This window comes from Nicotiana tomentosiformis, chromosome 12 (genome assembly GCF_000390325.3).
Source record: "Nicotiana tomentosiformis chromosome 12, ASM39032v3, whole genome shotgun sequence".
NCBI lineage: Eukaryota > Viridiplantae > Streptophyta > Magnoliopsida > Solanales > Solanaceae > Nicotiana > Nicotiana tomentosiformis.
In genome coordinates, this window is record NC_090823.1 from 38,309,157 (window position 1) to 38,327,274 (window position 18,118).

General features: G+C 38.9%; 1 protein-coding gene across 1 annotated transcript; it reads right to left on the minus strand.

The window, feature by feature from the left end:
• Positions 1-3,042: 3,042 nt before the first annotated feature.
• On the minus strand, positions 3,043-4,164 carry LOC138902504 (uncharacterized). Its single transcript, XM_070190379.1, has 4 exons — positions 4,032-4,164; positions 3,698-3,979; positions 3,462-3,598; positions 3,043-3,156 (listed from the first exon to the last, which is right to left on the minus strand). Exons 1-4 carry the CDS (start codon positions 4,162-4,164, stop codon positions 3,043-3,045), a joined length of 666 nt encoding a protein of 221 aa, XP_070046480.1.
• Positions 4,165-18,118: the final 13,954 nt, after the last annotated feature.

The following is an 18,118-nucleotide window of genomic DNA, read 5'->3' on the forward strand; positions in this document are numbered from 1 at the left end:
GGCCACCACATTAATGTATAATTTCCTCTATCATATTAATCTTATTCTTGCTTCAATTATCTGTTTATGTATTTGTTATGCATATCAAAATATGTTCTATAGTTAGAATATGTTAAATGTATTGGATGTATATCTAATGACCTTCTTATTTTTCACATGTACATCTGTTTGGGCCTCTAAGCTTTTGATGGACTCAGGCCCAATTTCAACTATATTGCATCTTATTGAGGAGTCCAAAGTCAGCTCGTATTTGTATCTCTTCACTGCTGGGCCTACCTTCTTGAGGCCCAATCCCAGAGTCTAGTCCTCTTTCCCTCAACTCCTTTTATTATTATTACTGCCTCATTAATTTAGTTTACTGCCTCTACTAGTTGAATGTTAGTTGTATTTGTTATGTCTTTATTATTGTTTTATCTCTCATGTATATAACACTCATATATTAGAACACATGCTTTTAGTTTTTCTTTATGCTTTAATATCATATGAACTTAGGCAAGCCTTAAACAATATAAGATTAAAAGAAAAAATTAGCTAATAGTAGATCCTTAGTTCGCTAATTATAGTCCGGTAATCATTATGTCTTTTTTCACTCACCCTTATTCCTTTTAAATATTTCGAAAATCCAGAACTTGGTAAAACATCAGCTGTATTTCTAAAAGGAAAATCAGATTTCAACTTCGTTTTCTCAAAAAGAAAATCAGAACTTCAGAAAATCGTTGCCTTTAAGGAATTTCCAGCAAATGACCCTTTTATTTGAAAATCGTTCGAATCTAAGGTAAATTCTTGATATGATTTCTCACAAACATCCTTTTAAAATTATGTAAATAATCGTCCCCCAAATCAAAGTGTTTTCATAACTCAATCTCTTTTGTAAACTTATAAAATCTAGACCATTTGTGTACCAATTTCCAAAACTCTTTTAACATCTCTAATGAACCCTTTCATAAATTCATATCCCTTTAAGACTCTGTATTCTTTCTATCAATATCATCCTTAGGTGTACAGTAAGCAGCCTTCCTTATTTTTAATCAAAGCATGTTCGGAATAATTAATCCCAAACTTAGTCTAAATCCTATGGAGCTACCTCAGGAACAACTGCCACTCCTTCTACTACAACTGTTTCTTCTCCATCAACACCGACAACTCCATATCCACTAGCATCAGCTAATCAAGTAGGGATGCCTCTCCTTCACGGTCTCTCGACCACGGGAACTTGGGAACACTTACTCGACACCTTCTCAAGATCCTCGTGGAAGGCAGAGTTCCACTCTTTTGGTTTCGAAGGAGTGCCAAATTCTCTCCAAGCCGGTGGAGCTTGCCAATTATCTAAAGTTGGTGGCTTCAGCGAAGGATTAGAAAAAGATGGACTCCCTTTCCGGGGAGTGCCTAATAAACAACATTATACATTTTCCAGCGCATATAACATTCTAACCTCCTCTTATCTTCTTTCCCGTTTATATTTTGCAATAATAACCTTGATTCTAAATTTTTTCTAGCCAACCTCCTTGCTTTCGAGGGCCTGCGAAGGTTGATCCTGGATAAACTAGAACTTGCTTTTAAGCTGGATCAACTTTTGGCTGAAAGAAATTAGCTTGTTGAGTGCCTCCCAGTGATGGAGAAAACGTTGCATAGATGAATGAGTTTGAGGCTCGGTTATAGCAAACCGAGCAAGATAAAATGGCCCACAGCCAAAATGTTTCCCAATTACATGAAGACCTTAGAGAGGCTAAGGCTAAGTGGGTTGAACTTCATGATGTTGTAATTACACCTGCCAAGCATGAGTCTGTCTTCGAGGAACAAGTAAATAACTTGAAGTCTAACTTATGCTTCAAACCCGAGGAGGCCGCTTCTGCTGAGGAGATGATGTCCAAAATGGAAGAGAAACTCAAAAGAGTCATAGAGTGGAACCGACTTCACTCAACCACCAATGTTGAGCTTGATTCCAAAATCAACGCGATGAAGGTTGAAAACGAAGGGCTCCAAGCCAAAATTGATAATCTCCTAGCAAAACTCCATGACCAAGAAAATTCCCTTGTCTTCGAGAAGACCTACGCCGTGTGTCATATGAAGAGGAAGACTTTGGAGGAAGCCAGAGAAGGCATTGCCAACATTGATGACAATTCTGAGTATTCGGGATCCAAAAGGGAAACCGAAGAAGATGAAGGCCCTGAACTGGCAGTGGAACAACCTTCTTCCACCAGGGAGAATGAGGACATTTTCCTTCTTTCGGGTTCTGGCAGCAAAGATGTATAAAATTTTCATTTTATCTTTTGTAATTTTGCCAAAACCTCTTATTATGTTTGGCGCTTTAATTAATAAAAGAAACTTTTTGCCTAAGTGTTGTGCAAAAAATACTTTCTTTCATTTAATTGACGAAGCCTCGAGAATATTTCTGCATCCATAAGCTTTTGATTCCGGGCATAAACACTTTTGGAATCTACCCTTTGCTCTGAGGGTTTCATAAGAGATGGTCCTTATGTTTACTGTGCTCTTGAAGAGGACGTCTCATGTTCATTCCGGCACAAGCATTTGAAGTTTTTGCTAACATTCAAATGATAAAATAAATTAACTTATCATTCAGACAAGAAATAAGATAAGAATAAAAGGACTTTGATTTATTCCCTCTATCTTTAAAAGTAAATTTACATAAGCATTAACTTGCTTAAGTAAATAAAGCTCCCAATACATGTGGCCAACTTCTACAACTTATTTCTACGGGGCTGATCATGCAATCTCCGGTCCAGATAAGACATTGATCCTGGTTCTAATAGTCCCCCGTCTGCGTGGCACTCTTGGTACCGTAACATATATTACTCCCCCTCCTAGTGTTCGAATACTAAGTATGAGAATTTGAACACTGGAAGTCTTACATTTATCGAAGTCCTTTTCCTTCGTTTTGTACTTTATAATGCCTCATCGGTAGAGACAACTTGTGAATGGTTAAATAATCTGTTTGAGTTTTGGGAGGAGAGATTTTCCATCAAACCAAAGATTATTTACCATCTACAACCTATTTGCCACACGAGATCATGGTCATCGATCTTATTGGTAGAAGAACGTTAGTGCCTTAATACTGAAGGTCTTGCCTTTTTCGATGATCCTTCCTTCGTAGTATGCTTTACGTTGTTGCCTCGTTAAAATCCTTGCCTGAAAACCCTGATTGAGACAAAATTTGGATAAAGAGAAAAAGAGTGCAGCACATACTTTCAGTACCAACCAGCAAGGATCTTCAGCAATAATACATTTTGAGGTGATTTATATTCCAGCTGCTTGGCAATTCGACTCCATCTTGATTTTCCAGTTCATATGAGCCTTTACCGGTTATAGATGAAACCTAGTAAGGACCTTCCCACGTTGATCCCAGCTTTCCGATGTTAACTTCCTGAGTGCTTTGAGTAACCTTCCTCAGAACCAAATCTCCAACTTTGAAATAACGGAGGTTCGTCCTACGATTATAATACCTTTCCATCCTTTGCTTTTGGTGCCACCATCCTCGCGTATGCCAGATCCCGGTGCTCCTCGAGTAAATCTAACCTGACCAGCAATGCCTCGTTGTTTGTTTCTTCATTTGCCCAGGAGAACCTTAAGGTCGGCTCCCCTACTTCCACCAGTATCAAAGCCTCCAAACCATATATGAGCAAAAAGGGTGTTTCACTTGTGCTCGACTTCGTCGTGGTCCGATATGCCTATAGCACACCTGGTAGCTCATGTGGCCATTTTCCCTTTACATCTTCTAATTTCTTTTTAAGGTTTTGGATAATTACCTTGTTAGTTGACTCTGACTGTCCATTAACACTCGGGTAGTGCGGGGAAGAAGTAATTTGTTTAATCTTCAATCCTTCCAAAAGCTTCGTGACTTTAGAACCTACGAACTGTGATCCGATGTGACAAACAACCTCCTTTGGTATTCCATATCGGCATATTATGTTATCCCATATAAGGTCAACCACTTCATGTTCTCTGGTCTTTTGGTAGGGACCTACCTCAACCCATTTAGTAAATTAATCAGTTAAAACCAAAATAAATCTTACCTTTCCAAGCCCTTGTAGTAAGGGATCGACTATGTCCATACCTCATTTCATGAATGGCCATGGTGACACCACCGAATACAGCAATTCTGCTAGCTGATGCATTAGTTGTGCATGGCATTAGCATTTGTCGCATTTTTGTACGAAGGTCTTTGCATCTTATTCCATTCGAGGCCAATTCTAGCCGGCCTTGACAAACTTGAGAAACAACGAATCTGCACCGGAGTGGTTTTCGCAGATTCCTTCATGGACTTCCTTGATCATGTAGTCTGCTTTCAAGGCCCCTAGACATCGAGCCAATGGTCCTTGGAACTATCTCCTGTACAACTATCCATCAACTATACAGTAACGGGCTACTTTGGTCCATAGTTCTCGGGATGCTTTTGGTTCCTTGGGTAATTTAGCATGTCTGAGATATTCAATGAACTTATTCCTCCAGTCCCAGATTAAATTGGTTGAATTAACTTCACAATAGTCGTCCATATCCAGCACGGAATGTAGCAATTGGACGACCACACCTGAATCAAATCCTTTCATCTCCGTGGATGAGCCCAAATTAGCCAATGTGTCTGCCTCCATGTTATATTCCCTCAGGATGTGGATGATTGACCATTCTTTAAATCGTGTATGTAATACTTAAACCTTGTTCAAGTATTATTGCATGCACTCCTCCTTTGTGTCGAAAATTCCATACACCTATTTCACCACCAGTTGGGAGTCGCATTTTATCTCGATTACCTCGAAACCCACTCCCCGAGCTAGTTCGAGTCCTGCAACCAAAGCCTCATACTCGACTTTATTGTTAATTAACGGTACATTTCTAATGGCATGTCTTAGGGATTCCCCCGAGGGAATGATTAGAACCACTCCGAGATCGTACCCTTTTTCGTTGGAGGCTCTATCTATAAATAAGGTCCAAACTCACGATATCGTTCCCGATACCAGCAGTGCTTCTTTAGTAGCCAAAGGCATTAACCCTAGACTAAAATTGCCACGAAGTTGGCCACAACTTGCGACTTGATTATAGTCCTAGGCTTGTACTCTGTACTTCTTTTACACTTGTTAGATGGTCTGTGATGTCCTCTATGTCCTTGATTTTATCAGGATTTATCTCGATCCCTCTTTGCGAGACCAGAAACCCCAAGAATGTACCAGAGTCAACCCCGACGGCACACTTCTCTGGGTTGAGCTTCATGTTGTACTTCCTCGGAATGTCAAACATCTCTTGGAGATGTTTCAGATGATTTCCTATATTTAAGGACTTAACTAACATGTCATCAACATATACTTCCATAATCTTATCTATCTGATTTTTAAACATCTCATTAACGAGCCTCTGATAAGTGGCTCTAGCTTTTTAAAGCCCAAAAGACATCATATTATAGCAATATGTGCCAAAGTTTGTGATGAAAGAGGTTTTTTATTGATCCTCCGAGTTCATCATAATTTGATTATACCCGGAATAAGTATCAAGAAAACTCATTAACTCATGCTCGGCCATAGCATCAATCATTTGATCAATGTTCGGCAACGGGAATGAGTCTTTGGGGCACGCCTTATTTAAGTCCTTATAGTCCACACACATACTAAATTTGTTATGCTTTTTAGGTACTACCCCTACATTAGCTAATCATTTTGGTTACTTTACCTCTTGAATCTAACCGATGTTAAGTAGTCAGATTACCTTTTCCTTAACAAACTTATTCCTAACCTCTGCTATCGGGCATTTCTTTTGCCTTACTGGTGGGATGTTTGGATCCAGACTTAGTTTGTGGAATGCTACCTCCATACCTATCATATCCAAGTGCGACCATGAAAATCAGTCGATGTTAGCTTTAAGAAAATTTATAAGTTCTAACCTGAGTTCGGGACTTAACCCCATTCCCAAATGAAATTTTCTCTCCAAAAATTCCTCGAATAGGATCACTTGCCCGAGCTCTTTCGCGGTTGATTTCGTCACATCTGTCTCCTCTAGTACTTGAAAAGATCTTGGTACCTTATATAATTTCGTTGACTCCTCATTTTTGTCATCTTCGATTGGGATGGGAGAAGGCTTCGGTTCCTATAATTGCTATTTGTTGGATTCTCTGTCCTTGCTGCTAGAAATGGTTATAGCGTTCATCTCCCTTGCCGTCAGTTGGTCTCCTCTTATCTATTTGATCTCTTCTGGTGTCAGAAACGTCAATAGTTGATGATAGGTCGAGGGCACAGCCTTCATCTTTTGTATCCACGGCATTCCGAGGATCATATTATAGCCCATGTCGCCATCTACCACATCGAACAAAGTGGTATTTGTTACTCCTTCGGCATGCGTGGGTAGCAAAATTTCTCCTCGGGTAGTCACGCTTGTTAAGTTGAAGCCAGCCAAAGTTTGTCGCTGGAATGATGTTCCCGGTTAGCTTTACTTGCTCCAGAACTTTCTGTTATATAATGTTGGCCGAACTCCCTGGATCGACCAAAATATGCTTAATCTTGAAATCTAAGACTTTAAGTGAAATTACCAGTGCGTCATTGTGCAGCAGAGGAAGTCCATCAACATCATTTTTCGTGAAGGTGATGTTATCTTCCGAGGCTTCCCAGATCCTCTTGCCATGAGTCACTGATATTTTCGTCTTTTTTGTTGTCGAAACTATCACCCCATTGACCTCGCTTCCTCTAAAGATCATGTTGATTGTCATCTGAGGTTACCCCATTATTTTCTTTGACGGCTCTGCATTGTCCCGACTTCTATCACAATTGGTTTTGGTGCGGTCACTTAAAAACTCTCTAAGATGTCCATGCTTCAGCAACGTCGCCACCTCCTCGAGAAGATGTTGACAATCCCTGATTTTATTGCCGTGAGTCCCATGGAATTCACACCACAAATTAGGATCCCTTTGGCTAGGATCTGATCGGATTGGTTTCGGAAACCGTGCTTCTTTGATATTCCTCATTGACGATATCAATTCTACCAGGCTGATGTTAAAGTTGCAATTTGATAACCTGGGATATGCGGGATCTCGGGACCCTGGCACCTCTTTCTCTTGCAACGATCTATTATTCTGGCCACGATCTGTCCTTCTATCTGAAGCGAACCTATCCGATGACTGGAATCCTTTACTGCTACGCACATGGGTCCTCTTGTATGGTAGAAAACGACCCCTAGAGGACTACTGATCTGCATCAAAGTTGTTTTTAAACTTATCCTGATTTTTATCGTGACCCCGCCCCTTGGATGACACCGAAGAGCCAAGTTGATCATCTTCTATTCTTATTTTTGACTCGTAGCGATTATGGACATCCACCCATGTGGTTGCCTGAAACTCGAGCAAGCTCTCCTTAAGATTTCGGGAGGCATCGGAACTTAGTGGATTTAGACCTTCTTGAATGCCTCCACTTCCCACTCGTCCGGAACCGTTGGTAACAACATCCTTTACATTTGGAACCAGATCACGAATTCTCACAGCAGCTCAGATTCTCCTTGCGAAATTCTGAATATATCTGTCTTTCTAGACTAGACCTTTCTTCCTCCAGCATGAGCTTTGATGAACGAATCTGCAAGAATTTCAAATGAATCAATTGAATGCTCGGGTAAGAGAGAATACCATGTCAGGGCATCCTTCGTGAGGGTTTCACCAAATGTTTTCAACAAAACTGACTCAATCTCATGTAGAGCCAAGTCATTTCCTTTCACTGTCGTGGTATAGGTCATGATGTGCTCCTGCGGATCCGAAGTCCCATTATACTTTGGTATATCTGGCATTTTGAACCTCTTCGGGATCAACTCTGGTGTCGCGCTTGGTTTAAACTACAACTACATGTACGTTTTTGAATCTAGACCCTTTAACACCGGCGGCACGCCCGGAATCTTATCCATCCAAACGTGGAACACCTTCGCATTCTGATCCATTCGTTCATTCATTTCTCTCATGAATCTCATGAGCTCGATTTTAAAAGGATCATTCACGTTGTTGTTCCCAGATCCATTACCGGTATCTCCAACTTCGTCGTAACCGACTTCACCCCTTAGGGTGTTGTTATCAGTTCTCTGAGCCGTTTGATATGAGGGAACACTAGGAGGAATTGGGGCCCTTCCATTCGCATTATTGGAAGCACCCGACAATGCTTGTTTTAATTCCGCCATCATCCGATCTTACCTTGAGAGATGATCCATGATTGCTCTTTGTTGTTCTCTCAGGAGTTTGACCGTTTCAACACTGTGTTCATCCTCCGCATCATCAGGAGTTAGGCCCCGCACATGCCGAGGGTGCTGGCCTTCATTAACCGGGGTTGTTTCATCCCCTTCATTGTGGGTCTCGTTGATTAAGTTATCATGCCGGGATGCTTCTTCCCGTTCATCATGTGCTCCAACGTTGTAAGCGTTGTTGACATCATTAGCTGCCATATCTGATTTTTACGAAGGAAAGAGTCAAAACTTTGTTAGTAACAAACGAATGGATCAAAGCAATTACACAGTTGTCTAGGTGACAAACGTTTAACCGTAAAACGGTATAATTGAATTTATAGAGTGCTTTATAGATAAGCGAATCGATTTGATCCAAAAACGATAAATAAATAGGAACAAAAATAAGATTAGCGACCGAAATTAAAGGAGATAACAAGCCTGACTAAACAATTAACCTTTTCGATGACAAGAGCTGATGCAATGTCCAAATGTTAAAACTGAGCGTAATATGATAGTAGATTATAGCTTTTCGTGTCAAAATATTTCATGTGCCTCCAAATGTTGTTAAACCTGCTATTTATAGCCCTATTTAGGGAGACATGATCCTAAAATCAAGCTCCTCTTGAATGAGAATAAAATCGTCATTGATGGATTCATAACGGTTGGCTTTGAATGCTGATATTCTCTGTCACGACTGCTCATTAAATGCTATCCGATGTCAAATCTTTGAATCTTTATTGTCGGCTATACTTCCTTCAAGATCCACCGGTCACACACTTCGCACCCGGTGCCAGTTATTTGCTGACATACTTTTTACCTGTCTTCGATTTCACGTGTGACCTCACCGTTCGACTACATGTTATCAACCCATTTCACCTCATACATGTGAAGTTTTGGATATACGTGGCTAAAGTTCTGGACTGTCAAGTCAAATTTCGGACAAAACTGTGTGAAGTGTTGAACTGACAGGCCTAATTTTAGACAAACATAATTAAAGAGCTCATATTAGCTTCAGACGTATATGTGTGAAGTTTATAAAACTTTAAACTCAGCACATCTAAAATTCATTTTGAAGTGGCTAAATGTCTAAATATTTATGAACTACAAATTCGTGCATTTGAAATTACATATGTGTACTTTCCCAGGCTTTGCAGGGGATTACCCAAATACTAGTTCATTATCTGCTAAGCTTTGCTAACTAAACTGGGGTTCTTCCTTCGATTTATTTTTAATTTCATTGTTTATTTATTTTTTTAACAAATTAATACGGCTTCTGCTTATTCCTTTTTTTCTCATGGTTTAAAGGGTTCCTAATTCATAAGAAGATCATTTCTTTAGGAGATTATGATATTAGTAAGCAGATGTACTTGCTAGACTTTTGCAAGTTAAATATATTCTAACAAACCGAAAATATTTTGTGCGACTAACAAGATAACAAATGGATCATATAGAATAATTATAATATTATAAGAGAAGTTAAGAGAAATAAATATTTAGAGAACTATGTTTATGTCATAAAAATTGCACACTTCATACATGCTTCTTTAGAATAGTGAAAAAAGATAGTGATTTCAAAAATTGTAATTACCTAGCTACTGAGAAACAAAAAAAAAAGAGATTTGTGCTCTGTCTAAGTACACTTTTTCTTTTTCTTCGTTTTTTTATTTGTATTATTTAAGTTGCTTTTTAAGAAGCAGATGCTTAGAAAAGAGTTTTCACCGTGAAAGAACATTTTAAGATAGAATCATTATTGTTATGGGATTTGGCCGCGACTTAGTATATATAAGTAGCATACAATTTATGCAATCTATATTAGGTAGGGTATGTGGTGTATATAAATTATAGGCAAAATACATAAACAGTCTCTTAAGTTGTTCACAGTGACCAAATAGACACATCAACTGACCCATTTACCATTTAGATACTTTAAGTGACTATTAAATGTATCAAGTAAACACTCGAGTGCAGCGGACCATATGAAACATTAGAGAATAGCCAAATAGAGAACCCAATAAGGGATCATTAATGGACCTCGCCGGAAAAGCTTCTCTCATGCGACCTTTATCCCCGAAAAATTTATTCTCCAAGCAAAGCTAAAAAAAATTGTCATGGCCCAAAATCCACCTAGTCGTGCTATCACCTAACTCAACCCGTTAGGTAAGCCAAAAAATAGTCAACCCAACTTTAATGAAATAATAAGAGAATAATAAGTGAAATAACTCAATTCTCATGCAATAACAAATGATTGGTAGTACAAGTCATGAGTCATTAAGACTTAGATTTACAAAGTTGGTATAAAAATAAATACAACATCTATTAGTAATATACATAAACAAATTACAAATCTAAAACTACCAAGGAAAAATGGTAGCTATATCTGGAAAGCAGGTACATCTTCAATGCCAACTTCCGCCATCCACAGCAACTCAGCTCCAAGATCTGCATGCAAGGTGTTGTAGTGTAGTATGAGTGCAACCGAACCCATATACTCAATAAGTAACAAACTTATCCCCAAGCTAAAAGCAATGACGAGCTCGGAAAGAGGTCAGTGCCCTACACCAATAATCAATAACAACACAAGATATAATAATGCCAGTAACAGTAAATAGCTCAAAAGATATCATGTTCAGCTCATTCACAAATACGAAAAACTAGACTTGCTTTACAAGTATAACAATTAAAGCTCAAATCTTTCACTGAAATCACTAAAATATGAGTTTATCATAGAACTGTGATTTTTTCAAACCTTCAACAACAGATAACACATTTCATTTACCAGCTAGTATGAGAAAAATACATCTCTATGCCTACATGTCAAGTCACGAACATCATGGTGGAACCATCAAGTACACTCACTCTCAAACACGGTGCCTGGCACAAATAACCCTCACCATCACAGACACAACCATACTCAGCAATGTACGGGTACCTGGAACAATGCCCCTCACTATCACACACACAATCATACTCAGTACTGTATATGTGCATGTATAAATGCCCATCACCAAAGCGCGCGCGCACACACACACACACACACATATATATATATATATATATATGTGTGTGTGTGTGTGTGTGTGTGTGCCCGCAGTTACTGTATATCAGACTCCAGAGGGGCTGATCCTGGCCCAACCGCTAATCAATAATCAACATAATCGTTGCAACGTGCAATCCGATCTAAATATCAATCTGTTACGGCGTGCAACTCAGTCCAAAGGCGTGCAACCCGATCTGATATAACTCACAACATGGCTCTACGGCCCACATCAGTTATCAACCGCTCAAGTATCAGTAGCTCACATCTCATAGAACTAAGCCCAAACAGTATCATATATAGAAGGCAACGACAGCATGTAATAGGACAAACAAATAATGTAAAGAGACTGAGATATAACATGTGGATGACGATTTATGACTAAGAATATGACTAGGGCTTAAGTCTCAATTAACCACATCTCACAGTACTCAGTTCAACAGTGTTACACATATTGGGCATCAACAATATGTGAGAAATCATGATAAGAAGGCACTGAGACAGAGATATAATACACAGATATAGCATCATGACTGAGAGTATATCTACAATTAAGGCAACTGGATCGAAATAGCAAGATTAGCCCTATCATATCTCAAAACAATAAGCATATAGCCTAGACATGATTTCTAACATGAATCATGCTCAAATAGTCTTACATGTAGAGAAAATACGGAAATAATAAGGCATGATAGCAAAACAAGTCTCATAATGGTCCAAAGTCTATCCGGATCATGAATACCCCAGTGTACGCACATACGCCTGTCACCTAGCACGTGCGCCACCCCCAACACATCTCAAGTATCATAGTTCTCAGGGATAATAACCCTCAAATCTAAGTTTAGATATATTACTTACCTCGAACAAGTCAAAACAATACTCTAGAAACATCATCCCGCATGAATCGACCTCCGAACAGCTCGAATCATGCTTGAAACTCAAAAAATCAAATAATGCCATAGGAAACAAACCCAAACGATAATGGTCGAATCTTTAATCAAATACTCAAAGTCAACAAACCATTCAACCCATGCTCGCACCTCGTAACCTGACAAAACTCAAATATTCCGGTAACTCATTCGAATACGAGTCCAACCAAGCTAGTTTCACTCAAATCCGACTCTGAATCGATATTCAAAACTCAAATATTCACTTTAAAAAAGATTTTAAAAAAAAAAATGATTTATCTTTTAGATTCACCAATCAAATGCCAAAATCATGTAAAATAATAAAATCCAAGTCAAAAATATTTACCCCAATCCAAATAGTAAAAATTCCCTCCAAAATCGCCCAAATTCGAGCGCTCAATCTCAAAATGTGATGAAATGAGTCCAAAGTTCGAAATTAATAACTTAAAACACTGCCCAGTTATCCTTCGTGATTGCATAGAATAAAATAACATTGCCCCTGAATAAGCCTTCGCGTTCGCGGAATCATCCACGTGAACGCGATGAGCAACATCTGCCACACCGGCACACTTTCGCGAATGCGACATCCAGATGCGGATGAGTAGCACTAAATTACTTGACCATCCGGAATTCGATCACTGTCGCGAACACACAAACTCTCCTATCTCCAAGAATCACTATGTGATCGCTGTTAGTCCCTCGCGATCGCGAAGGACATTAGCAACAATAGAAAAACTAGCAACACTAACATGAAAGAAAATGGTTCGAAACTCACTCGAGCCCCTCGGAACCACGTCTGAATAATACCAAAAAGTCCCAAAATATATTACGGACCTACTCGAGATATCAAATCAGACATAATAACATCAAAACTATGAATAGCACCTCAATTCAAACTTAATGAACTATTTCAAATTCCTAAATTCCAAACATACGTCGAGCATGTCTAAACAACTCAGAATCACCTCAAATTTTGCGCACAAGTTTCAAATGACATAAAAACCTATTCCAACTCTTAGAACAACAATCCGAATCTGATAACATTAAAGTCAACTGTAACACCCCAAAAAACTTTGAAGAACTTAAGTGTAAAGCCCGGTAAAATTTGCAAAGAAAATAATATTTCATGGTGCCGGACTAGGCTTACGTGTTTGAGGATTATAGAAATTCTTTGTGGCAAGCTTGCTCGCCGCGGCTCGGACCTTTTGGGTTGAACAATGCACGAAAAAGTAAAGGAAAAGTTTTGGTAGAAAAGTGCATTTCTGCGGTCCATTATGCGACCGCAGAATCACTCTGCGGACTGCATAATGGCCGCATAGTGAGGCAGTTAATTGGGTTAGTTGGAAGCAATTATGCGGTCGACTATGCGACCGCATAACTGTTATGCGGTGTACTATGTGACCGCATAACTGTTATGCGGACCGCATAGTGACTGCAGACTCAGGCAGATTTTTGGTCATTTTGGACGCCAATTATGCGACCGATATGCGGTTTGCATAACCATTATGCGGTCGCATATGCGACCGCAAAACCTGTTTCGGAGCTTTATTTTTTGGATTTTTAAAACCCGACCCTATTTCATTAAATACACGCAAAGAGTCATTTTTGAGAAAATATTCTGATGTTTTATAGAGAGGGGAGAGTGTTTTAGAGAGATAGAAAACCCTAGGCTAATTATTCATCAAGTCTTGCTCAAATCTTGGAAGATTAACAAGGAAACCCCACAAGTTTTTCATCTAAGAGGTAAGGTTCCATACCCTAGTTTTTAATTTCGAATTTGGGTAGAAGATGATTGATTAGGAGTATGATTCATTGGTATGAGAGTATTATTTATATATGCATGTACCAATAAGAATTATGGGATGATTGTTGAACTTAAATAAGTAAGGATTGGGTTGTGGAGTGAAGGAAATCTTGTAGAAGAATCTTGTGGTAAAATTTGTACACCTAGTGTTTGATTAAATGCTCAAATAAGCTGAGACCATGAATATCTTCCTAATTATGGTTTAATTTTGTTATGTCTCAAAATAGATTGGGATTGCTAGAATTTCCGGAATGTTGTAGTAATTTAAGGAAAGCTCAATTGAGGTATGTTGGCTAAACTTTCTCTCTTGTAATTGAATTTCATAATGTTACCGTGAGTTTCAAAGTATGGGTTGCGTATTAAAATGTTGTGGCTTTGAATCGTATTTCAAATGAAAGATAGTATGCCAAATTGTGTGAGAAAATCTCAATATTCTTAAGACTCTTAATTGCTCATATGTGTATCTAAAGTTTTGATTGGGAATGTCTTATTGTTGATAACCTATAAAGATGTTGGAAGTGAAATCAGTGAATTGGGGATATAAAGTGTGGCCAACATGCCAATGGTGAAAGGTATACTTATGGCCAATGGTGCTGATGTAATGAAATAATGTGAGAAAGATTATGAAATGAGCTTTGACTCAACTATTCCAAAATTGACTTCGACAATATAATTGGCTAAAAGTTTATGAACTCAAGTGATGCCCATATGTGGCTGTTTTAGCTAATGTTATGCTTTGCAAGTAATTTTCAATGTGCTTTGCATTCTTACATATTCGTGAGTGGAAATTGTGAGATGTACGTATTTGTACTTTTGTTTCCAATGTGTTATGAAACCCTATGGACGGTCTTTGAAACGCATAGGTATATTGTGTTATGAAACCCTATGGACGATCTTTGAAACGCATAGGTATATTGTGTTATGAAACTCTATGGACGGTCTATGAAATGCATATGTATATTGTATTATGAAACCCTATGGACGGTCTATGAAATGCACAGGTACATTGTGTTAAGAAATCCTGTGGACGGTCTATGAAACGCATAGGTACATTGTGTTATAAAATCCTGTGGACAGTTTATGAAACGCATAGGTACATTGTGTTATGAAATCCATTGTGATATGAAATCCTGTGGACGGTCTATGAAATGCATAGGTGCATTGTGTATAAGAGGTATAGATGTACGGTATGAATAAACACTGTGGACGGCCTATGAAACGCATAAGTGTATAATATGATATGTGAACACTAAGGACGGTCTAATGAGACACATTATTAATGCAAACAATAGGTGCCCCTTTTTGTTGTCCTTGTTTGTACAGGTTGTTTCAATTACATTATATTATGTGTTCCACGTATAGATCATATGGGCATTCTATTTTGAAAGAGGATTTCTAGCTATACATACTAGTGCTATTCGACAGTACTAACGTCCCTTTTGCTGGGACGCTGTATCTTTAATGAATGCAGGTGGTTCTACAGCAGGTGGCATTGATCAGTGATAGCAGTACACTACTTTCAGCTGATTTGGTAAGCCCCACTTCATTTCGGGGTCATGTATCTTTTATTTCTTATGTACTTTGTAGTTAAGGTATAGCCGAGGCCTTGTTGTCGGCATTCCCATATTACTCTTCAGTTGTACTTGGAGGCTCCGCAGATAGGTTGTGAGTGGTATTTGATGTTGGGAATTGTATTAGAACTGTTGGTGTTTGGCAACATGTTTTTCATTAAATCTATAAACTCGTACTATTTTGGAAATATTGAATGATATTGTTAATGGGAATGAAATGGAAGCGGTTAATGAAATCTCTTCAGTATTTGATTAACGGAGTATATCTCTTCTTTATTCACGAATGAATCTGGGTAGAATGAAATATAACAGGCTTGCTCAGTCGGGTTCACTTGGTTGAGCACCGGTCGCGCTCCTCGGTTTTGGAGCGTGACATCAACAATCGGTCAAACCTATGAACTTTCCAACCTTCAAATTGCCAACTCTAGCCAAATAGAACCGAAACCTTATAGAAATATATAATGATATGGCCGGTCGTTTTGAGTGTATAAGCCCCGATCCCCTATTTATTTCCTCCTCTATATTATATTGTAGTTACATGACTCGTCGGGATGTTTGTTTTTGGTTTTGGAGTGAAATGGGACACATAGTCTCCAAAATAGGAAGTTTAAGTTGTAGGAATTGACCGTAGTCTGACTTATCTGAATATGACTCCGGAATTAAGTTTTGATGGTTCCAATAGCTCTGTATGGTGATTTTAGTCTTAGGAGCGTGTTCGGATGTTGATTTGGAGGTCCGTAGATCGTTTTGGCGTTAATTGGCGAAAGTTGGAAATTTGTAAAATTTTGGGAAGTTTGACCGCGAGTGGACTTTTTGATATCGGGGTCAGATTCTGATTCCGCAAGATGGAATAGGTCTTTAATATCAATTATGACTTATGTGCAAACTTTGATGTCAATCGGAGTTGTTTTGGTATGTATCGGCTTCGGTTCCGGAATTTGAAAGTTCATAGTTGCTTAAGCTTGAATTTGGGTTGCGATTCATTGGATTCATGTTGTTTGATGTTATTTTTGGCCTCGAGTAGGTCCGTTAGGTGTTTTGGAACTAGTTTTTATACTCGGATGAGGTCTCGGGTACCCCGAGTGTGATTCGGATCAATATCGGATCATTTTAGACTTGAGTAAATCTGCTGAAGCTGGGCTGTTTCTAGTGTATTCGCACCTGCGGGGGGATTGGCCGCAGGTGCGGGCTCGTAAATGCAAGCCACTGGTCGCAGAAGAGGATTTTTCCTAGGACAGCAGGGACTGCAGATGCAATCAATTTTCCGCAAAAGCGGACTCACGGATACGGAGGCTACCTTTGCAGAAGCGGAAATTGGGGAGACAACCTTGGGCTTGACCGCAGATGCGGTCCTTTCTTCGCAAAAGCGGTCTCGCAGATTCGAGCCCTTATCCGCAGAAGAGGAAGCCCTGGACTTAAGTTGGCACCACACCTGCGATGGTTTTTCCGCAGGTGCATCGTTGCAGAAGGGACTCATTGGCCGTAGAAGCGGAAGTCGCTGTGCAGAAAAGGGGAATTCGAGGGTTTGATTTCATAATTCATTTCGGGACTTTGAGAGCTCGGTTTGAAGTGAAATGTTGAGGTATTATCAAAGGAATTGTTGGGTTAATTATTCTTGGCACATTTTTTTATTATTTTCCATTAATCTACTATTAATTACATCTTTTAATTAGTGTTTTGGGGTTTAAAATTGGGGGAAAATGGAGGAAACTTCTTAAGCCGAATTTTAGGGAATTAAGCGGGATTTTAGTATCGGATTTGTGTAATTCTTGTATGGTTGGAATCGATATCGAATGGGTATTTTGGTCGGGGTTCTGAGACGCGGGCCTAGGTCGACGTTTTGGGGAGATTTTTCAATTCCTTGCTAAGATCATAATTTCATTACTTAAATTAGTTTTCTATAGTTATATTTATAGTATAAAATTGTTTTGGTTATATTCGAGCCGTTCGAAGTTGGAAAATCGAGGGAAATGCCTTCTAGTTGATTGATTTAGCGTGATTTGAGGTAAGTGACTTGTTTAACCTTATGGGGGGAATTCCCCTTAGGATTTGGTACTATTGTGATAATTTGTGATATGTGAAGTCCGTGTACGCAAGGTGATGAGTGCGTACACGGGCTAAATGTTGAGATTCCGATTTTAGCTACGTAGTTTCTTTTTCATGCCCTAATTGAGTCACTTTAGCATGTTATAGTCACCATGTTTAGCCTAATTTCACATGTCTACTTGTCTTATCTATTACTTGAAACTAGTACTACATGTTTAGTTGAATTACTTGCTTTTTTAATTTTTGTATTCGTTATTTAACAGTGAAAATTCTTTACTTGAAATTTGCTATCCTTGAAATATCTTGATGTTGAGTTTGGTGTTGAGTTGCAAAGGTCGTGGTTTCTATTGAGGAAAGGTCTAAGTTGTGAAGTGTCATTTTATTTAGTTGTTACATTTTGGCTTCCGTGTTATTGTTGAGGTGATTGTTTGGTTGTGTACACAAGGTTTCTGTCGTGTTGTTATTATTGTTTGCACGATGTTTCTGCCGTGCGGTTGTTACTATTTGCACGAGGTTTCTGTCGTGTCATTGTGATTATTGATACGCATGCGGTGGTCTAATG

What these genes read in the sequence shown, in the direction of transcription:
- LOC138902504 (XM_070190379.1), bottom strand. Translation starts at nt 4,164, where the DNA reads ATGCGACAAATGCTAATGCCATGCACAACTAATGCATCAGCTAGCAGA. An exon ending in ATGGCCACATGAGCTACCAG is followed by an intron (nt 3,599 to 3,697) that starts GTGTGCTATAGG and finishes TGGTGGAAGTAG; the next exon opens with GGGAGCCGACCTTAAGGTTC. An exon ending in CAAAAGCAAAGGATGGAAAG is followed by an intron (nt 3,157 to 3,461) that starts GTATTATAATCG and finishes TGTCTCAATCAG; the next exon opens with GGTTTTCAGGCAAGGATTTT.